Source organism: Dunckerocampus dactyliophorus, chromosome 14, assembly GCF_027744805.1.
Source record: "Dunckerocampus dactyliophorus isolate RoL2022-P2 chromosome 14, RoL_Ddac_1.1, whole genome shotgun sequence".
Lineage (NCBI taxonomy): Eukaryota > Metazoa > Chordata > Actinopteri > Syngnathiformes > Syngnathidae > Dunckerocampus > Dunckerocampus dactyliophorus.
The window spans coordinates 5478713-5502363 of NC_072832.1; the positions used below are offsets into that span (position 1 = coordinate 5478713).

Genomic DNA, 23651 nt, shown 5'->3' on the forward strand with positions numbered 1-23651 from the left:
GTAACCATGCTTGTTTTGCATTCTATGACGGACATCTTCATTTGGGGGCACAGGGAGGAGACGTTTGGGGCATCTCGAGCTCTGGGTCGTTAAGGCAAGACTGGCAGCGACGCTAACGGTGAAACGTACTGGTGAAAAGAGTGTGCTGAAATCCACCAGGAATTCAGAAAATGGCAGGGTTCCAGATTTTGGTGATTATTTGAGGCACCGTCTGGAATAGAAATTCGAAAAGAGCACGGAGGTACCGTCTCGTTTCTTGAGTGAACCACACATCAGCATCTTTTTTTGTTGCTAAATAAATAGTAGTTTTAAAAACAAAAATCTTTGGGATGTTTGATTAGGAGGATGTCAATGGCGCCTGACTCATACGTGAAGTTCACTCGTTTCATCCATTCACCCACTCATGCAAAGAAGTGTAGTGTCTTCATTGAAAGTGGGACAGGATACTGGAATAGGAACAAAAAATAGAACCAAGAGAAAATAATTCAAGTTCTTTGATACCAAGTCAGTGTACAAAGTATAAAGTACCTGCATATGTGATACATATAGGTCAGCTAGAAAACAAAACTAACAAAAAAAGGCCCCCTGAAAAAGAGTGCTCGCTCTTTCTCTCGCCAAACATGGAGCACTAAAATGGCCGTGTGGAGAGACGAGAGAACTGTCTGCCATTAGGGGGAGCTTATCTTCCCAGGCCGCTTACAAAATGCACCAACTGTTCTTACTTTTTTTTTTTTGGCTTATTTCAGTTTCAGGATTTTATAGAGAAACAAAAGCGGCAGAGAGAGACACGGCCCCTCCATCTTTGTCCCCCCCGTCCTTCCTCTGTGCTTGCGTTGGGTTATGGATTTTTCAGTCCCTACAAAGGGCTTCTGAACTCGGAGGCTCAGCTCAGGGCCTTGTGTCGGCCTCCGCAACAGCCACAAGCCAGCCCTGCCCGGTGGCAAGCGTGGAGGGGCGGGTAAAGGCAGAGGCAGGGTGCCACCAGGGACAAGCCCAGCAGGGCTAACCAGCGGGTGCCCAATCTTCCACCCTCACCCCCATCACAGGTGCAGGGATCCGAGTAGTCCCCTTCCGGGTCGGACATGCAGTGGTAGAGCATGGTGTCGGCCAGCCACATGCAGCTGACTCGCTGGATGCACCCTCGCACAGGGTCTGGAGCATCCTGGCAGCGGCCCCTCCTGTTTTCAGAGATATAAAAGGCTTCGCCACAGTGCTCACAGTGAGCGCGCTCCAGCCCATCCTCCTTGCGTCCCTTCCCACCGTTGGTGGACGGAGAGGAGCTTGGCAGGAAGGAACGAGGCTGGGTGGAGACCACAGAGAAGCCTTGGCGATATGACCCGCCGTGGCCCTTACTAGGGAAGGGTCCAAGGGCTGGGTCGGAGTCTGAGGGCGATAGGGCCGGCGCCAGGGGATAGGTGTAGTCGTGCTTCTGTGCCTCTGTTTTGGCAAAATGCACATAGGATTCAGAGTCTTCCATTTGGATGAACTTGTCGCGCACCGTGGCGTGGCGGTAGTCCTCGTAGCCAGTGAGCCAGGAGCGATCTGATGGGCGCATGTGCAGACGATCGCTGGCTCGCTCCCAGATGCGCTCACGTGGGTTGATGCGGACGATTTCCTCATCCTCTTGGAAGGTGACATGGGGAAGCCGAGACAGAGGCTGGAGGACGACAGAATACAACGTTAACACAAATGGACAACAATCAGCCAGCGAAGCGCTCTGACAAGACCAAACAGACCTGGTCCAATAAGTAGTGGTCTGAGAGTCGATACGTGTCATGGAGGTTGTGACGATATCCCAGCATGCACCTGTGTCTCTGCGGAAGAGGCGAGGACTCGAGCGGCTGCAGGCAGCTCTCCAGCTTCTGAGAGGAGTTGGACGAGCTGTCCGTGGCATTCTGGGGACGACAAACAAAACACAGGATGCGTCTGAGAGCCGCGTTGTCATTGGACACAACAAACGGTCGCTAAGAGGGGACGCTTCTATTGGACAAACAAAAACAGGAAACATTGGCTCCACTCTGATTGGGGAAAAACAGGAAAGGAGAGCTTTGTTTTTCAGCCGTTGGCTTCCTCAATTGGAGTGGGTGCAAAGTTGAACCACATCTGCCTTCAAACTTCAGCATACCGTTTTTAAGGAACGTAGAAACCATCGTATCTTGCTTTCTTTTGTAAATTCCATTGTGTCTCGAGTATTTCTGGACAAAATGGTTACCATGGCTGTAGAGTCAAAGGGTGTTGAGTATTTCTCATTCTTCGAATCCCACCAGTCCCTTATACTGTTACACTTCTGTCCACACCTCTTTGTCCATCTCACAAAGCTCATTTTCAGCTGAGTGGAGGGGCGGTGGAGTCAAAACAACAGAAAAACACATCCAATTAAGGGGCAAATCTTTTTAAAAGAGCAAAAAAAATTTACTTTACAAAAGCTTTGGCTGGGATTAGCACTTGCCAACACCTCGTTCACTGGGGGATTTGCTTCATGCTAGAAGCTTTGTAGGAAATTCCCTAAGGCAGGGGTCACCAACCTGCAGGTGGTGGCCCTGCACGGAGTATACGGGTAGGGCTGCAAAAAACATTACAACCCAATATAAAAAAAAAAATCACACACCCAAATAATAATTGTATTGTGTTATTTTTCTGAGCATCTATGTTAAATTAAATGTAAATTGATATCCATTTTTGGAAATAATGTGTTTTACTTAATAATAATATACAGCAGATCCCCACTATGTGTAGGGGTTGCGTTTCTTTACCACCAGCGAATAGCACAAACGTCAGTAATTCAAACTGTGTAAATGTAAATTTTTGACTAAAAGCCTGGGTTCGGCTTGTGCGTCTAGTCGCCACTGTACACTTTGCTGGTTCCCTCCTCTTCCTCCAAACTTCCCTGCAAGGTTGAGGTTGACTTCTCAAAAAAGGGACTGTTGTAAATATTACATTAGTCAGCTACAATAATTACCATTGTTTGCTCATGACGAACAAAGCAATGCGTAGAAGCACAAGCCAAACCTAATTCCTATATTATGCCTCACACACTTATTAAAAACATTTCAAATTGTAAAAAATATATAAGCACTCACCACAAATGAAGGATAATGAAGGATTATGATGATGATGAAATTTGCGCTGCAGTATAATGATGATGGAGACATGTACCGCACCGTGCAAGCTGACGCTTTAAGTGCTTCTTATTTCATTTTTTTTTTCCTTCATGTATGGAACAGTGCTCTCGTTCACTCCATAATGGCGACTTACGGCGGCAAAGGTTTTTCCTTTTCCCTTTCCTTTTAATATATCCAGAAGTTCAACCCTCTCCTGCAGTGTCATCACTGTTTTATGGCGCTTAAGGTTTCTTGCCAAAATCCAGAGAAGGTACAGGTGGCATCGCAGGGCGTAAATACAACTGTCACGAAATCATGAAAACCACCACTTTGAAGACTTTTCCAAGTGAATGAGAGATGTGCATCACATTGTGTATCATGCTCTTTTCCTGTGAATGCGGTGCCACCAGCAAGAAGCACAAAGTACAAATGAAAGCGCTCAGCCATTCAAACATGTACTACATTCTGTATTTGATGCGGTTATTTATGTATTATGCTGACTTTTTAGGCTTTATTATCATATATTTATCAATTATTACAGACATGGAGTGAATGAGAGAGGTTTTCTGCCAAAAAATATTTTTGAAGAGAAAAAGTACAAATGTGTGCGTTTTCCCACAAAAAAAGAAAAAATTATTTTTTAAAAAATCTCCAAATTTGAGGGGCGCCCTTATCATTTGATTTTATGCTGACGTCACCGTGGGGTCAAAGTAGACTGTGAACACAATCACTACTGGCTAGTGTGGACATGAATTGACAAACTACATGAATAAACTGCTGATTAACACGAGCTGCAGACAAAGGGCCATTGAGGATTAGGGGTGTCCCGATCCGATATTGATATCTGATGTCAGGCTGATATCTGGGGCAAAAAAAGCAAGTATCGGATTATATCAGCCTACATCTAAAATCTCCGATATTGGCACTCCGATACAATCAGTGGATTGCAGACTCCGCTCCAGCATATCTATCTAGCAGCGGTCAGGTAGAGCCCACGTGATCACAACAACAGCGTGTTCTGATGTGTTAAGCATGGAGTAGGAGTGATGTCGGCCATGTGTATTTTTTTGTTAAAGCCCGAAAAAGACGTTGCAGCTGAGTGCAACACTTGTCATACACAAGTTTCCCGTGGTGTCGGAGTTTGGTCAAAATGCATTTTCTGCACCATGAGGTGTTATACTTCGGGAACCACAGCTGCTGAAACGTATGTTCCACCGTTTTGTATTATTTATTTCATTGTCTTTGTCACAAACTTTTTCGTGTGCAAACGGGCTGAAATTGACATCAGGTCGCGATTTATACACAAGCCGCACGAAGAAAGTATTTGATCGTGTAGCACACGACACACAAAGCGTACGAGTGCACACTTGCTAGCGCCCCACCTCTTCCCATTTGGTCAAAGAGACTGAATGACTGACAGAAGGGTTCACTCACTCTGTTCATTCCGCTATAGAACCAACACACCCAGGTGTTGAGACAGATGCACAGTGAAACCTCGTCATTCAACCCGTTTGGTAGAGAGAGAGGAGGAAAACAAACACACATGCACATGTCAAGGCCAGCAAAATTATCTGCTTCATTTTTATTTATCGTGCGATGAATTGAAGTATTGATTATCGTGACAGGCCGAGTGCTGACCATTACCAAATCAAGACTCAGACACAGCAAAATGGACGGGAGAAACACACGCACACCAGGAAACCTGCTGACAAAGCAATCATGGCAACTCCAGTCAACCAAAACCTGTAGACTTATAGGTTTTCATTATGGAAAGGGGGGCAGTCGATCCTAATAGTTTTGACAAAATTCACTACAACAGCGCCTTAAGCGTTGACTCGTTCACATGTTAAGTTCACTTTCTTTGTTCTCTCTGTGCATGTTCCATTGAAGCTCAACTCATTGCACCTTGTGCACGCATGTCACCCGTATCCTGTCCCCTTTCCACTTAAAGGCTCTCAGGGCGCGGCTCCAAGTCAAATCTTGGCCAGACACCACACACAGTCTGGCCACGAAGCGCTCAGTCGGATCGATTACAGACAGTCACACTGGAGGTCAGCCTCTGCTGTCGGTGTAGCGGGGCCTTGCAGTGTCCCAGCTGATGGGCATGTGTTTGTGGATTGTGTTTGGTTTGGCAGGATTACATTCGGATGTCTTTGTAAGGCCATTTAATGACTTATTAATGTAGGAATATAAAGTAGCAGGATATGTCTGCACCATGAAAAGTATTTTGGCTGCCCAAGACTGTTTTACAATACTGTACATATGCAATCAAAAATGTTTGGATCCAACTTTGTTTTTGTTCTTTTTCAAATCTCAGTTAATAGTTGCACATGAGATGTAAACAAAAGAACAGAAACTAAGATTTAAGGTCAGGTTAGCTTTTCTAAGGTTCAACACAGTTCATGCCAACATTTTCTGGAATCTTTGCAGAACAGTTTCTACTGATACTAAACCCAAACAGAACTCGCTGTAAAAACATTTACAATTAAATTTTATGGAAACTGAGGTAATGCAACAACACTGACCTCCAGCAAGGCTGAGCAATCATAATTAGGATTAGCACCAAATCCAATGCCTCATGAAAATTTAGATCGGCAAAAATGTCATACATAAGGTTCAGTAGTTTTAGCAGAAATCCTAATCACTAACAAAAACAAATGGTAGTTAAGACAAATTAGGCTGACAAATTATGGACGATTAGGCACTTGGGTAGATTAAGTAGATTCCACCTTTCTTGCTTGACTGGTGCATCATATTCCTAGGAAAAATGAATTCTAGGGTCCGGAATATTAAACTATTAAACCATTACCAGTTATAACCTCCTGTCTTTGAACCAATGTTTCATGCATTAGATGATGTCTTATTCATTGTGCCTTATTCACCCTCGGAAGTTATTCCTAAGCATGATGACATGGACCAACTGTTCACCTCTTGTGCCTGGATGCCGCTCATCTGGCCCATTGAGAGGCCCCAAACCAACTCTGTGAATTATTTGCCAGATTTATATGACCCAGATATGTATGTGTGTGTGTGTGTGTGTGTGTGTGTGTGTGTGTGTGTCTGCTGAAGCTATACCCGTTATATCCTGGCTGCTCCCCACATGGATACTGCCACGCTGAGAATTTCCCCCTGCTTTCTTACAAAGCCCTCGTGGAGCAGTCAGCCAAAAATAACAAAACATACTGCCTCTGCTGCAAGCTCCACCCCCCTGGAGAAGACATTACCAGGAGTTGGGAGGGGAGGAGGAGCTGAGGCTACTTTGGCCTCCGAGGCTGCGACTAATTCAAAACAGGATCAGACTCCAGCGAGCCCCAACTTTGCACAAGCAGTCAGAGTCAAGTAAGAATCGGAAATGAGAGGAGAGTTGATATTTCTGGACATCCTCCCTCTGTGTGCTTAAGGCTGGACGTTTTCAAGTTATTTTCCCAACACAAAACTTCAACAAGCCCTCCTGGGATGAGCCCAGAATTGCCTCAATAGCATTCACTCCGCCCGTTGTGAGCGAGCCAAAATAGAGACAGTGAGAGGAGACGTTCCGAAGGGAGCACTTGGGTTATGTTTAGGTTTGTCCAACGAGGAATCATTTAGGGAAGTATGTCCATCCTGGCCTTCCCCCTCTCGCACAACAGCCACCCCCCAGTCCCACCATAACTGTAAATCTGCTGCAGCATTTTGCGCCAACCGCGGCTGCACGACTGGCGAGCCCTGCCGCCACGCCGCTAACTTTGGAGGAGGTCATTAACAAGGGCTAAAAGGAACGGCGGTACCATGTACGCCGTGCTTGTGTCAAACTTGGCGGTTGGCCGGAGGGACACAAGTCACAGGGGACAGGACAAAGTGGAACGACTGATTTGAGGCGAGACTGAGATAAGTTAATTTCTGCAAAGTAGAATTTAGTATCAATAAACTGAATATTTTTGTAATTGGAATGTAGAAAACCTGTTCATGACTTTCTAAATACGTTTTTCACCACTATTGGAGCCCTGTAGACATGAAATAAGACAATATAGTCACCGTTACACTCCTATTATTCTTTGTTTACACCACATTACACCACAGGCTACGATATCACTGCAGGGACAGAAGAGACGGCCACCGCTCATAGCATATAGCAAGTTAACGAGCTAACTAGTAAACCTCCAGTTTATTTGTTGTAAACTTGGAAATGCTTTCAAACTGAGTGGGGAAGAAGGACAAAGTAAGAAGCAAAAAATGTACCACTTCCACACGGATTGGGAGGAGAACTTCTTTTCACTCTGTCATGCCGGACACACCATGCCTGACTCCATGCACTAAGGTAATGTAATCTAAGGTAATGTCTCATCAGTGTGACTTTACTGACGCCTAGTCACCAGAATAAATATTTTTTGAAAAACGCGATAGAGCGAGGGAGCCATGATTCAATCGCAATGTAGCGAGGGACGAATGTATTTTAGTTTTTGAAAGGGCAAATGTCATGAGCATGAGCCATTCATTTTGTCAGTTTTCACCATTAAGAACGTCATCATTCCGGATCTGAAGGATTTAATGTCTGTATCCATAAACCTACTTTGCAGCAGCTGGCAGAGTGTACAGTACAGTCAGTTCAGGCCCAACTAGTAATCTATTAGTAAGCCAATGATGAGGGTTTGATGCACGGCCCCTAGGAACTTAAAAAAAAAAAGTCCTAAAACAAAGAAACAGAAAGCGAGCGGTGTGAGATTTCCCAGGGTAATGACGTTAGCGCATCAGCACATTTGTATCCCTCAACTTTGTCACCTTGGGAGCAGCCGACCGTCACTAGACTGCTTTCACACACTGAAATAGTATGGATTTGCTTGTGTATTTGAACATGAAGAAGGCTTAGCTCGGAAACTCAGGCTCATCTCCTTCTGAAACGGAGGTAAAGAGTGAGGGTTTGATGCAGTACACCTTTGTGGAATTTGAAAAGTTATATGTAACTTTTTCTAAATATAAAAGAAAGACAGGTGGAAAATGAACGCAGTGAGGTTGTCCATTCGTGGTTGGCACATCAATACATGTGTGTGTCCTTCAACTTCGGCACCTCAGGAGCAGCACTAAAAGGACTGATTGTTAATGTTCCTATTGATTGATTTCATCATGATGGAGGGCGTCTTTGAGTGCCCATCCCTATTTCTCCAGCACATGTGAAAACGCTTGCGAGGCTTGACAGCATCGAAGCCTCCCTCCGCCTCTCAGCGTGTTTGTGTGCGTCTCTGCGGTGGCGGTACACTCCCAGCAGAACACCTATTAGTCTTGGCCATCACAGACAGTCAGAGTCAAAAGATGAACCACGAGGCACTTCCTCTCGTAAATCAGCAGACCCTGCACTAAGCTGGGAAACAGCTGCAAGCCGCTCGTTTGGTTGCTGCTCTTTTTAAGCCTGGAGGGAGGGAGGGGGGCGGCAGGCGCGGGTGAAGGGTGGGGTGGCGGGGGGTCACCAGGAGAGAGGGAGGCGGTAGGATACAGGAAGTAACCTTTTGACCCTGCCTGCTGCTTCTGGTGTTGGGTTACAGGGAGGCAGGGAGGTTGGTGGGGGAGGGGTCCTGCTTTTGCATTCAAACAGCTCTTGTGTTATGAAGATGGAGCTAGTGCAGCCGGCATTCGGACGACAGAAACGCGCTTACTGTGAAAACGTCGTCGTCGCCCAGCTCGCCTTCGTTCTGGAGTGCTGTAGAGGAGGTTGTTGAGCCTACGGAGAGGAAAGAAAACATGAATTCTTAGGAAAGAAAAACAATAACTCAGTAAAACTAGCTTGTCAGGACCATGTGGTTGTCTTTAGATTGCCCTCAGCTGTGCCCAAAGCTTAGACAGTCAGACTGTCATATCTATGGAGTTACTTTCCAGGTATTTCCAATTGATGGATGACTTTCACGCATGGCCATTTGAGTAACAGGAAGTAAAAGTGAAGGGAAATATGGATTCCTCTTTCTGACTTTCCTGGTTGGGCCCAGACGCAATGATGAAAAAGAAAAAAATACATAAAAAATGTTTTGTAAATAACGACATCTTATTTTCTGTAAATGCATCTCGATTTTGAGAATAAGGGCGAGTTTTGTCAAACCAGTAGTTTGACAAAAAACGAGCCGATCCTTGGGCTCAGAAAGGTTAGGGATCGCTAGTCTAGTGACTTAACAGAAAGACTCGAGTGTACCTTCTGCCAGGTCCTCAATGGCTTTCCGCACCCCCCTGTCGAAAGCCCTTGCATCAGCCGGACCCTGAAAGGACAGTCCACACCTACGGTCCTCCACCTTCCAGTGGTGAAAGGTGGGCGTCGCTATGGTGTACACCAAGTCCTTCCTCAGTGGACAGTCCAGGATCACCTGTCAATCACATGCACATCAAGTCAGTCATCCATTCATTTTCCTTCAAAAGAAGTGGTCATGGCGGCCGGTTGGTGTCACCTGTTTGTCCCGGAGCCGCTCCCCTCGGATGAGGAACTGCGAGCTGCCAGAGGGCGGCGGCGGGGGTAGCTCGGCGGGTCGGAGTCGGCACACCCCCACCCTGCTGAGAGCGCCCCCGTCCTGGGCCAGCCAGCCCCCACTCGAGTCGTCTCGCGTCATCACCACCGCTTTCACACGCACGATGTAGCTGTCACTGGACACAACGGGGAGAACGGTGAGAGTGTTAACAGTAACATCTTCCAAACAAGACCCTTCATCCAATCTATGCACATTTCTACATCTTTTTCTGCCCGGTTTAGTTTGCTGAGTCCACCACACTTCATCACAGAGCTTTCGCACATCGGCAGAATGTTTGAGGGCGTCCGCAGTCACGACTTTGCCTCGTCCTCGCTCTGCTGGAGGTGGGAGGTGTAAGCACACGTACAGTACATCTACCTCTAGAGGCGACAATTTTTTATTACTTTAAACACATTATACTGACACCGCTTTTACTTTAATGCTTTTCTCATAAGCTCTAAGCCAAGCTCTATGTATTTATGTTTAATACTCTCAATCTGTTTGCTTTGTAGTGTGATGCAGATGTTTTCTGTAAAACAGGCTTCACGACATTGTACCTTTTATTGGGCATCTTCCTAAGGAGTAATCATGTACTTGCGCACCATATGCCCGTCAAAGTCAGGTGCCAAAATTAGCATTTAAAAGTCATCCCAAATTCTCAAACACACATAAAGTGAGGAAATAGCATTTTTTTTACTAGATACAGTACATGTCAATTTCATAGATGTAAGTCAATTAATTTTCAAGATAATAAACTTTAAAGACAGCCCCATATGTTCAGGCACAGTATTTCTTTGGCGTTCTGTCTGGGAGCCTCAGCATTTAGAGCAAAAATTTAAACAGATGCAAACTAGTTCAGCTAAAATGGAGCTGTTGTTTGACACGGAGAAGGAAGAACCTGGCGACAGTTTAGTCTACAAAGATCAACAAAGCGGGACAAAAGAATCGTCGTGCTCCAACATGACAGTCGCCGCCCTTAAGAGGGGACACAATAAGCCCAATCCACAGCGCTGATCTGACAATAACAGGAAAGACTCCTCCTCCTCCGTGTGTCTTTTGAAAATGAACATGCAAACCCTGTGGGTGTATGTGTGGCGTGGACTGTTTGTCTGTCGTCATGCAGTCGTCCAGCCTGTCATTCAGTCACTTTTATGAATGTGCGTGGGAGGGAGGGAGGGAGCCGCTCGACTGGTTTTGCCACCTGTGCTGCGTGTGTGTGTGTGCGCGAAACGTCAAATCCGCAGCACTGTCTGTAAGCTAATTATATAACACCGCTTCTCCTCCACCTCTCTTTCTATCTTCATCCCTCGCTCGCACACGCACACACAGACATCTGTATTTCCACTCTCATTCATTGACATATACAGTAGCATTCTGCAGACCCTAAACCTTAACTGACCCTTTGTCATAATACATAAGTGGCTTCTGACTCTGACTGCTACATTGCACCAAAAATGTAAGATGTAGGCATGTAGTTTGCAGGCATTAAAACAATTTGATTTGTCCTGTCAAAGGCCGCCCCCCCCCCCCCCCCCCCCCACACACACACACACACACACACACACACACACACGCACGCACAAAGACAGACACACAGGTGGAGGTAAGCAGTCACTTTGTCATTGCTTGTTATGGTTTCACGGTTAATAGTATACTATATGTTTCAGTTTACTCTGTACGATATGCCATTGTTATTATTGTGTCTTTTCCCCAAAATTACGTTCTTCTGGCTTCTAATTGGCTAAAATTGCATCATATTTCGGGGTCATAGTGCTGCTTGTGGCTTGGTACACTGCACCAAGTATAGCAAGGGTCTCCAACAGGTAACTCATGAGTCACCAGTAGCTCGTCAACTGAAGGATTAAAAAAAATATGTGCATACCATTTTTTGGTCCTTCAGTTCAGACATTATGGCTATGCTCACACTGCAGGGTATCATGCCCAATTTTTTTTATGTGGGTGTTCACATTACCAAACGCATGCGACTTGTTAATGTGAACGCAAAGCGTCCAGAAAGTGACGTGCATGCGCAAAACATCACTCTCATTTCCGCGTGTTTACGGAAGTAAACATTGCTACAGTGTGAGACTTTGACGAGAGCTGCATCGCTAACACCATTTTAAAAATGATTTTCCGGTGAGAAGAACTTTTGCCTACATTGGTGAGTATCTTCATCCAAGTTTTGCACGATAAACCAAGCCTTTCGATGGCTGCCTATATCGGTGAGTAGCTTTTAAAGTCTCGAGAAGCACGGCAATACACGCCTTTCGATGGCGTATAAGTCAGATTTATGCGACCTGACCGTTCATACTGGAGTCTTATCGCATACATATCGGATTTATATCCACATACGCATGAGGCCTGATTCGCATGACTGACATGAAAAAATCAGATCCAGGTCACATGTGAGCAAAAATAATCGGAATTGACCTGCAGTGTGAACATAGCCTATGCCTCTCTTTTTAAGGACAAAAACGACCACACTGAGTGGTGCTTTGCTTTGAAAGTGACTCCTTTCCTTTTGTCAATGTTATCTAATAGTTATGAAAGTGGGCGATCCCTGATTTACTGTAACGAGAGCCAATGCAAGATCTGTATCACACATCCTGTCGTGACCAAGATAAAAATGCTCAGTTTGACTGACACTGTATTAATTTAACATTGTGTTATTATTGTGGTTGTAGTTTGCAGCGCTGCATCATAGAGTTTGTCAAATGTCCCGATTAGGACAAAATATATATATCATGATTTTTAACCTTACGATGGATTATTGATACGCTCTCGCCGTGTATCGTTTTTTTGGTTTTTTTTAATATTCTTGAAATATAGTGGCTATAAACTTCTTTCCCTGTTCCTCATCAGAGGCATCCAAGCGGCAGTAAATAAAGCGGCAGTAAGTTGGGCGGAAGTCGCAGAAGACACAAAGAAATGAGTTAAACGGAAAGAAGCGCCGGCATAGTTGAAATCAAAAGCGTGGACTCACTTTGGCTTTCATAGTGTTGATGGGACAAAGCTGTATAAAATGGAAAGAAGTGTCTCATGAAAATACGACTCAGGGGTGGCAGGGCAGACATGTACAGCCACCACTTTCCCGAAGAGAAATGTTGATGTTTTAAAAATTCAATTGCTAAATATTGTGTTGTTCAATCAAGAGACGTGTGTTTAGTGTACTTCCTTTACTGTCATTATCCTCATGCAGCTCAAACTTACCCGGGTCACTCTGTGTCTTATGTCACTACTACTATACTACCCTAGATGTTTAGTTTTGTTGTGCTTCTACTTAATAGATTTGATCTACTCGAGAAACATGAGATGTTGGGTTTTATGAATGAGTTTAAAATAGCTTCACTATTTGTCAGACACCAAAAATAAAATCCTGCTCTACAGTTATGTTGCACTAAAAGTGTCATTGTTTTTGCTCTGTTCCTGTTTGCACTCGGGTTAAAATATGCTGCTGCTTGGGCATCGAGGAAGGCCTGATGTGATCTCTGCAAATAAAATATAGTGTTGGGGACTATGGGTCCAACCGCCCTATATTCTCATGTGAAAAGTAAACACAAGCACTGCATTGCATATCAGTCGGGTAGTTTGCCGAGTCAGATGTTTACAATACCATCACCCAGTGCTAAGTCAAGTACACCTGCTACTAGTAGGCCTGTTGTGTCTACCTCTGCCTTCACAGCCACCTTTTTAAAGGCAGTATTTATCTTGAATTTTTTCCCATTTTCCATAGTTGTGTTTCATTGGTGATCTATCGTGACATACAGTATATGACATATTCTAGAGTGTATGTGGTGGAAACATGCTCCTTTTTAACAGATAGCAATTTAATAAGAAGAAATGTGTGAATGAATTTCACTTTTAATAATACTGCACATTATCCACTACATTGTTTGACGCCCAAGGTGGTTGACGGTGCAAAATATTCCTGGACATTTGCATAATTGGGACAGTAAAAGCCGGCTTTTGCCGACTAATGTAAAGTCGGCTCTGACACATTTACAATCGAGAAACAAGTCTATTGAAACGAAAATGTTTTCAGATCAAAACGGCAAAGTATGTTATCGTTTCAGCGTTCTGGGTACACTGAAAGGGTATTTTTTTCGTGGGAAAATCTGAAAACACTGGGATTACTGTACAAGACATGTTTCAGGTGAACTTCCATGCTTTAACATTGAAGACTGTCTTCACTTCAAACATATGTGCTTTCATGTAACCCCCCCCCCCACCCGCACACACGCAGGCCACCCACGTGCAGAAATATCACCAAATCCAGGCCTCTATATAAGCACAGTAGCTCCAACGTACACAATAGCGGCTATCGGGTCTCTCAGATGTGAAATAGTCACATTTTGGACCATCTTCTGACCCATGTTTGGAGCACCCCCCTCCTCCCGTCTGCTGACAGGGCCTATAATCTGTGGTTGGAACACACAGACAGCTACAAGCAGCGGTCAGGTGCTACTTTGATACACAAGGGGACGGACGCATGTTCTGGATTGAACGTACGCACTCATAGACTCACATACATGGGCACATGCACATTTGGTGGCTGTCAATCTAATTTGGTCCAGACGAATATAGTGTGAGAATACACTGCTGAAAGTACGCTGTAACATTTCTACATTTGAAACATGATCATTTTCTACAACTTTTTAAGTACCGATAAGTCAAATTTTAAGCTTTTCGAACACGTCACAAATTTTTATGATTACAGCCAGGTTGCAGGTACTAGTCAACCGCTAATTAGTTGGATTTCTTAACAACTTTCTTATAGGAAGTAATGGCAACAGAAATAATCCGGGGTCAAACTGCACCCCACAAAAGTTAAAGATAATATGCGCACACCTGCCTGATTTCTCATTTTTAATGAGACACAAGTGTAAAAATAGGCTAACACTGTAAAACATAAAGACATGAATGTTGATAAGTGACAGCATGTACAATGATTGCAGACTCTTAGTAAGTCCTTAACTTTAAGCTTATGTTCCGAATTTTCTCATGTTCCCGTTTCCTTGATACCCACTGTTGCGCCTTCATTTGGAATGAGTGTCGCAAATATCCCAAAGAAAAAGCAAATTTTGCTAAAATTAGGTAACGCTCACTGGGAGTACCACGAGATCTCACAAGATTAAAATTTCTAATTTGGTGAAAATCTGTCTCGTGAGAAAAGGGCAGCCTGAAGTTTATCGGACTATGAACTACAGTATCGCTACTGTACATGTAACATGGAAGTGGCGGTGCGCAAGGCAGGATTGGACCCACACATTAAGCGCTTTAGGTAAACCTTGAAATCTTACCTAAAGTCGACGCTTTCAGCGTCACGCGGCCACGACATGTGACTGTTTTTTTTTCTTCAGTTCAACAGCTACCACCGTGTTAATATCCAAGTTGTAGTAACTCTACATTTGATCAAAGTTACTTAATAGTTGTAAGATCAAAACACGATCGCTGCACATGACTTCTATCAAAACATGTGATCGTAGAGTCTAATTTGGACATACTTCCTTGTACGGCACGCTAAGCATCATGGGAACTGTAGTTCTTTAAGCGTAAACTAACCAACCCACTGCAATCTATTTTACATGTGTCTTTACATAACTACACATCAACGTAAATGATTAGTAACAGCAGCTACAACTGCCATAATAATTTTAACTTTTATCATTTTTAGTTTTGTTTGAATTTGTGGAAAGAAGTTTTAACAGTTAAAAGCATCATGCGTAGGTCATGCATGCAAAGTTGCAGAACATTTCAAAATGTACCTGCATTGTTTTGTAACTCGGTTACATAAAAAAGTCTGTCCTATATTTTGTCATTGTAGTTTTCTTAAAAGTAATATTAAAACATCGTGTATCGTCTCGTGAGCGGAGTGTATCGTGACACCCCCAACATTCGCTGAACTGTTATTGTGAAGTATGCTGATATCAACGGTAAAGGGTCCCGGCCTGTCCATACAGCTGTAGAAGATGCTAAATAAGTCCAGTGCTGTACCTGCAGCCTGGTTACCTTTTTGGTGTATTTTCCCTGAATATGTTCATCAAATTCCCAATTGTACCACCTCAGGGACAATCGAGTGGAGACGTTGCGTTGTATAGACTTTACCACAAAACAAGGGACAGACGGCTTCCTGCTACAAATACAATAATCTTTTACGGTAGCAGAGGAAAAATAAATGTAATGTAAAAGCGTAAATGTTTTATGTCACCTCATCTATATACATGTCACTATCATCGATATACGTTACAACTTGCTAGTAATCATTTTGCTTCAACTTGAAATTAGATGATCCAAATTCACACTTTTCTTTGATTCCTTTACTGTTGCAACAGTAATTTTTAAAGAATTGAAGAATGACATTGTTTGCACACACGAACTGTTTAATATTTGAGTTCAACTGTGACTCATTGGCAACCTCGCTGATAAGAGCCAGGGCAATTAATGAATCACATCCTTCTAATTTAATCATGCTTCCAGCCATCGGTCGAAGGTCGACGGGTGTGTTTGCTTGGCCTCTTGGTACAATGTGATTGAATAGAGTGACAACTGTGTGCATAATTTACACATGCTTGATACGTGTTGGCATCCACATCCCGCCTGCTAACAGATTAGCACGCAATCCAACATCATTTCTGTGCATAGAAAGCGGCGCAACAGGCCTGGGCAGTCAGGTCACATCCAACTCGTGTATGATGATGATCATCATAAAAAAGGCTAGTCATGTGATAAAGGCAGCTATACTTCCTCAGATAAGGACAGACACGGCCACTCCTTTTATCTAATCAACACAACCAGACACAGACGCACAATGGCACACGGTCCGTGACATTGAGCACACACCCACAAATGCAGTTTGCTGAATATTTCTTTGAATTGTGCCTTTGATGTCTCTTATTGTTTTGCAACGCAGTGCGAAATTTCAATGCGTGCGCTAATCTGAAAGTTTTAAATCATGAGGCACATGTTGCACGCCATGTTAAAAAATTTCAGAAGCATTTTTTTGTTGTTTTTTTGGCGACACTAATGTGGAGAAGCGGCATAGAAAATGGATGGGTGTTTTTTGGAGCATTTATTTGCAGCTTTGGATTGCGGTCATTTCAGTGTGTAACTTAAAGAGTGCATTTCAATTTATATATGAAACGTGTCCACAAGTAGTCAAACTAGCAGTCTGTATCATTCTAAATGATACAGAACCTGTGTTTACTGCATAGCAAGGCAATTTATAGTCACCTAATGCGTTCTGAGGAATCACAGCTGTATATGAAACATGGCCGTTTAAAAGGAAGTGTTCATCAAAAGCCGCTCTATTCCCACTGGCTAGTGCAAACGGGGGGAAAAATCCAAGGTGAAGCCACTTCATCCCCAACTATTGACACACTGTTGCTCCCGAGGGGGCGTTTGATCGGCTTTCTGCCAATCGGCCGGGGAACTCTCACATGTTACGGGAAGCACAAGACGACAAGCAGGGTTTTGTGGCCAACATCCGGCAGTGCGTTCATTGAATGATGCAGTAAAACAAAAACAACTACTATATGTGCAGATGATTCAGAGGGCCTTGCAGATAAAGCAAATAGGACACAGTCAGTCCTAAAGTCTGCAACTGCTCCAAGATGGAAAATAAGCAGATTTTTTTTCTAAACCTCTTAGAGGCGACTAAGGCCAAGCCAGACACTATAATGCTTCATATCCTCCTCTCACACTGCCTACTACTTTAGGTCCGGTTTTTAAATGCAACTGATAAAAACTATGTTGTTTTGGACTTTTGTTTACAAGAGGTTTATGGTGTTTAAGACAAAAAACAAAAAACATAGGAAATGTGTCTCAAAGTGGACTATTTTTGAAGATTAGGTTCACCCTATCAAGATGCTAACAATGGTAATTGGTAACAAATCCGGATCTAAAAGAAATGATTTGTCTTTGGGATAAATTCTGAGGGGAAATAATTGTTCATAACCACTGAGCACATGATGCACATGATGCACACATTGCAGTTGGCGTGAACCTACATGCTCGACATGCACGCAACATTTATTCATGTCAATCATCACGCTAGCGAGGCGTCATAAGAACTGGTTAGAGAGGAAGTCAAAGGCTACGAGACGAATCAATAGCAGCTGTCTAAGATGGTTAGTTAAACACGAAGAAGTTGACTTTGCCACAAGGTCGAGCTATTATTATTACAATCCTGGTCACTCTGTCAGCTGATGGGCAGGATTCTTTAATGAGAAACGGGAAAAAAAAGGACAAACAATCAGACTCCGTTGTTTGGTCTTCAGCTATAAACAGGTCAGGCTATTATATAAAAGGTCTGATGAGTACAACACAGGAAACACAGTTAACAAGGATCTGTTCCACATGACAGTGTGTGTGGGTATGTATATGCATGCTGCGGGGAAAACCATGTTTTTTTTAATGTACATAGTATATCTCTCTATGGTTGGTTGGAATGTGCTACTGCCTATCGTTCAATCATTTCTTGACTTTTTTTTAATCAAATGCTATATTTAGCACAGTTGCAGCACCTATAGTTGGTTAGCTGAAAGCATCTGACAGTGGAAAACCATCCGTTTTCATGGTTGATCACGACAGAGGGACATGGGTCAGCTTTGTGATGTTACTAGCTTGCTAACAATAGCTGATGATAAGCTACAATTTGTTGTGTTAAGAGTACCTGACCTGCATCCAGAGCCTTAGGCAAGCTTTAACTCATTTAAATCATTAAAATATCCTAAACAGGAAGCACCCTATGTTGCGATCTGACCCTCAGCGATCAATACAAGGTCAGTTCCATTCACTGGTCAATAGACCAGAATGCAAAAAAGCAGCGACAACACATTGGGTTTATGTTACAGACAAAAATACTTTGTTTTGTGCGCTCATAAGCAGTCCTTTCATGGTTGTTTTAACACAACAAGTCTTGATAGCTTTGTGTTTTAAAGACATTCCAAGTCAAGTCAAATGATGGAATTTTATAATAACGCTATTAGAAAAATACTCCAGATCTTTTCTGGGCTAAGCTATTTGAACATTAACACGAATTGTGTGCGTTATTTTTGACGGTTATTACTTGTCACTGCCAAAAAGATTCCATACCTATCGAGAGATTATTATTACTGTCCCAATATCAAATGTTGACAAATACACTCCTGATCAAAATTGTAAGTCCAGTTGAAAATTTGCAAGAATTTACATTTTCCACTGTTCCATCTTCAGATTCTAAATACAACTTGAAAATACAAAAAAAGAAATGGGAGTGAGACAAAAAAAATGTTTCTTGTTAACCACCTCAAAAATAGGTTTGGGCAGGCTTGATGCCAGGAGGCTAGTGGGAATGTTGCTCCAGGTGGTGAAGATGGCTTCACGGAGGGCATCCGCTGTCTGGAACTGATGTCCATTTTTGTAAACTTCCCTTGACATCCATCCCCAAATGTTCTCTATTGGATTTAGATCAGGTAAACACACAGGATGGCCAAAAGAGACAGGTTATTCTTCTGGGAGAAGTCCTTTGTGAACTGCAGCGTTGTCCTGTTGAAAAAGCCAGTCATGACCACACAGACGAGGGCTTTCAGTAATGAGGGATGCCCCCATGCAACATCTCCACATAGCCAGCCTCCGTTTGACACCCCTGCACAACCATTTTCCGCTGAAGGAAAAAGCACCCCAGATCATGATGGCGCCTCATCCACTATGCCGTGTGGGATCTCCTTGTCATACCAGTAACGTTGGAAGCCATCCGGACTGTAAAGGTTACATTTTTTTTTCTCATCAAAATAAAACTTTCTTCCACCTTTCAGTGTCCCATGTTAGTGCTGTCATGCAAATTCCAAATGGGCAATTTTGTGGCATTAAAGGAGATGAGGCCTTTGAAGACATTTTTTGTTCTCTCGCAGATGCTGTCTGATGGTTATTGGACTGCGCTCAGCACCAGTAACAACCTTAATTTGGGCCCAGGATGGTCCCGTGTCTTGATGGACAACCAATTGGATCCATGGCAGGTGAAATTTTTTGGGTCTTCCACTTGATATTTTTGACTCCATAGCCCTCAGGAACTTAAAAGTTTAAAATGACTGTCTTACTGCATCCAACCTCAGCAGCAATGGCGCTCTGCGAGAGGCCTTACTTATGCAGCCCAACAGTCCAACCGCATCCAAAGGGAGAAAGCTTTTTGTCTTTGCCATCAAGAGATCACGACAGTATGCATACCTGTCAGAGAATGACATTGAATCCACATTTTTGCCAAGATTTTGGCTTTGAAAGGCTGTGGTCTGAAACTTTTGATCATCTGACGAACATCTTATTTCACTTTAATTCTTGTTTGCAATAAATTGCTGACTCAATAATTTTTGTCTCATTCACATTTTTTCTTCTTGCATTTTGAAGCTCTATTTAGAACCTCCTTAAGGCCCAACAGTGCAAGATGTAAATTCTTGCAATTTTTCAACTGGTCTTCAAATTTTTATCAGAAGAATATAAAGGAGGAACAGAACAATCTTAGTGAGGGAACATGCAGACGTGACGTAAACGGTACCTTTTGTTTTCAGGGATGGATTGCATGTCTGTGTCAAACAGACCCGTGTCATCTCAAGTTCAGTACTGACAAATATAATATGAATCAAAGATGAAATTCTATAGCTAACTATAAATGCTTCAGTCCCTCCATATGCACTGGGATTAATTCCTACTACATTTATGGTAGCCTTGGGGAAGGGGGACATCAAACATTTGGTCAGTGACTTTACACTTTATGTTGTGTTAGTTCATAACAGTCTCCTGTCAACGTCTGCTCTGAAATGTAAGTACCAGACAGCAGTTGTTTATTTTGAAGGTTGCTAATCCTACTGCCTCTCTTATTATAGCTATTATAATACAGAGATTTGAATAGATATAATTGTGTTGGATCCATGTGTGAGGAGGATATATATTATAAGTGGCAATTTAAATTTAGAAAAAAAAAAGTTTCCTCTGACATTTACGTACATGAACATCAACATCAGTCCCTCCTCCACAGGCTCCAGTTGGTACAGAATGCAGCTGCTCGCCTTCTGACTAATGGTACAAAACACACTCATATCACTCCGGTTCTCTTTTTTTCCTCCATTGGCTCCCGGTACGTGTTAGAATACATGTTCAAGTCCTCCTGTTTGTGTTCAAGGCCATCAATGGTCTTGCTGCAGCTGAGCCTTTAAATGTTCATCACCAAACCAGGGCTCTACTGTAGAAATCCAGAGTACAAAATACTAAATTGGGGGGGGTCGTTCTTCTGCTGCCTTTGCCCCCAAACTTTGGAACTCCCTTCCGCCTGAACTATAGTCTGTTTTTAAATCTCATTTCAAAACTCATTTATTCAGAATGGCTTTTGAAACATAATCACAATGTTTTAGATATGTGGTGCTGTACATCTATTTTTTTTTTTTTTTATTCATTCTGCTTTATTTTATTCAATTTTACCCTGTTTTTTTTATCCTGTGAAGCACCCTGGGCACCATTGGGATGGTGTAAACTTTGATTTGATGAACATGCAGACAAGCGAGCTCACGAGAGCACTCACTATGGAAATGCTAAAGTCTCAAATTCAAGCTTTATTTATGGACATCATGTGTAGACACAGTCGTTCATACACATGCCGGTAAGTATGAGTTAGAAGAGTTCAAACATTTGGTTATGGCCCGCGCTTGTGGGGTGTTTTGGCTAACCTACATTTGTGCTATTCATGTTTAAGCATACAAACCACAAATACCATTAGAGTTGCGTTCATGTACTGTATGGGCGGATACATGTTATGAATGGATATTTGCACTTCTAAAAGATCATTTTCTTTTTTCATTTTTTTTAGGATTTTCTACGTTTACTGGCATGATCACTGAATACACATGCCAGCTAGTCTGTCTCATCCATGTTTGTGCTAAACGTGTTTTAGCACAATGCTACAAACCGGAAGTCCACTTTCTAGCCCCCTTGTGTTTGACTGGCTGGGGTGCGGCGGGCTCTAACAGTCTCCATCGGCCCCCGTACTCGCGAGTGCGGCCAGCAGGCATGAATGGAGACAGAGCCGGAAGGTTAGAGGGCTTTTCATGAATGAGCCAGCGTCACGCCGCCGCTGAGCAAACATCCCCCACCACCTCCACCCCTCTATTGCCTGTAAGTTCCCACCACCATGTATGCTAGCAGGGACCACAGTGGGTAACTGCGAGCATAATAAACGTCGAGATAATAACAAGCCGTACCGAAAAGCTAACATTACGGTGTATTTAAACAACATCATACAGACACTAAAAAAAATTGTTGTTTTTAAAAAAAAGCCTCCCATGTTAGCTAGCTAGCAAGAACGAAAACGAACAGGCTAGCGTTGGTACTAACGGAAGCCTCTTCCTCCTCAATTTAACGTTACTTTATCAACACAATAAATGCTAATTAATGCGAGCTTTGTGGGTCGACGATGAAAGAAACATTATCAGAGCATTCATAACGTGTTTTTTTATGAATGAAGCCCAGCGACAGGCTATGCAAATGAGGTGCGATTGAGAAAGACATGGCGGATATCGCATATCCTGTGAGACTTCCCCTTTCGGTTGGACACACTCACACACAGCGACACAAGACCAGGCGTTGGGATTGTAGTTTTTTGTGTTGTTCCTTGTCGCAGATGTGGCATAGATGCAATCTATAGAGAGTTTTTGCAAACATTGGGCCTTGTAGGCTGACGGATCCGTTCACAAAATGCTTATGATCCACCCACGCTTCTTCCTCTCCCCCCCCACCACCTCCTCTCCTTTATCCTTCACCCTCTGTAGTCCGAAAACCAAGACGGCCCTCCTATATAGCTAGCTATCTATCTATCTATGCATGCAACCACACAAAATATCTATTTCAACCAATGCATCAGGAAGAAGACGCTGCCTGGGAAAAAAAAAACAAAGTAGTCGCCTCCAAGTTGTCAAGGGAAGCCACAAGAAGGGGGCAAGAAGGGACGTTGCACGCGATCTTTGAAGTACTTACTCGTTAGGGTGTGTTTCTTCTATCATTTTCTCTCTTCACCTTAGGTCACGTAGCAGCACGGTGGATTCATTCTTTGTCCTCGTCATCGTCCATAAATCCCACATAAGAAAAATCCTGCTGGAAGTCTTTTTGTGTGTTTGTGTGTGTGTGTGTGTGTGTGTGCAGTGTGTTTATGTGAGTTGTGTGTGTATGTGTGGCGGAACCGCCGTCGCCCCCTCCTCCTCCAGCTGCTTTTGGATTGCAAATGCCGAACCCCCACTTCTTCCTCCTTCCACCACCTTCGTCTTCCCAATCCTCCAACTTGGACCTAGTGGTCCATGGCCGTGAAGCAGCCAGCAGGTAAACGTGTAGTCCGACTTCCCCCTTGTTCCTCCTCCCTCAGGTGGTGGTGTCTTTTTGTCAAAATGTCCTCCAAAAAAAAAGAAGACACCGACACGACTGCAGCTCCGGTTGTGCGTGAGAAAGCGCGTCGTTGTCGCCGTGGGGTGGCCCCGCTAGAGCCCCATCTCCTCTCGCGCTGCTACTCCATGTTGGATTGCAGAAAGCCTACACTGCTCCAACCATGCCGGAGGGAGGGAGGGAGGAAGGGAGGGCGGGCGGAAGCAGTGACGTAGGTCTACATTTTGGTGGCAGGGCTGCAAGCCACATGGGGCCCCTAATGCATGCCCCTCCGCCAACTAACCCCCTCCATATCAGCCATGCAACTTAGCTAACTTTTCTATACATGTTCATTATTGTACATGGTCATACTGCATATAAAAAGCATGTATGTCTGTCTAGATTTGACGATTTTTTTGTATGTTGATATTTTTTTGTTTCAGATCACAACAGAAAAAGAAAAGTGAAGTGGAGATATATGCTTTTTGTATTACTGTATTACTATGTACTATGCTACTGATATTACTAAGTATGTACGTACTATATTATATTTTATGACACCTGTTGTTTGTTTCCTGGCACAATTAAAGAAAAGCTACTTCATAGGACCGCAGCTAACTACAACAGTGGAACCTTAAAATTCATACATGCCCGTATACACAAAAGCAGTCTAAGAGAAGCCACCGACAATTTGAAGTCATTGTGTGGTTATGAT

General features: G+C 43.4%; 1 protein-coding gene and 1 long non-coding RNA gene across 2 annotated transcripts in view; one reads left to right on the forward strand and one right to left on the reverse strand.

Moving 5' to 3' along the window:
• Positions 1–23651, forward strand: part of LOC129194434 (uncharacterized) — a 119295-nt gene that overhangs the window by 1784 nt on the left and 93860 nt on the right. The window lies entirely within an intron of this gene.
• On the reverse strand, positions 741–23118 carry LOC129194432 (sprouty-related, EVH1 domain-containing protein 2-like). The gene is made up of 6 exons (XM_054799698.1): positions 22559–23118; positions 9506–9698; positions 9256–9424; positions 8729–8793; positions 1737–1895; positions 741–1657 (listed from the first exon to the last, which is right to left on the reverse strand). Exons 1-6 carry the CDS (start codon positions 22582–22584, stop codon positions 884–886), a joined length of 1386 nt encoding a protein of 461 aa, XP_054655673.1. The 5' UTR covers positions 22585–23118; the 3' UTR covers positions 741–883.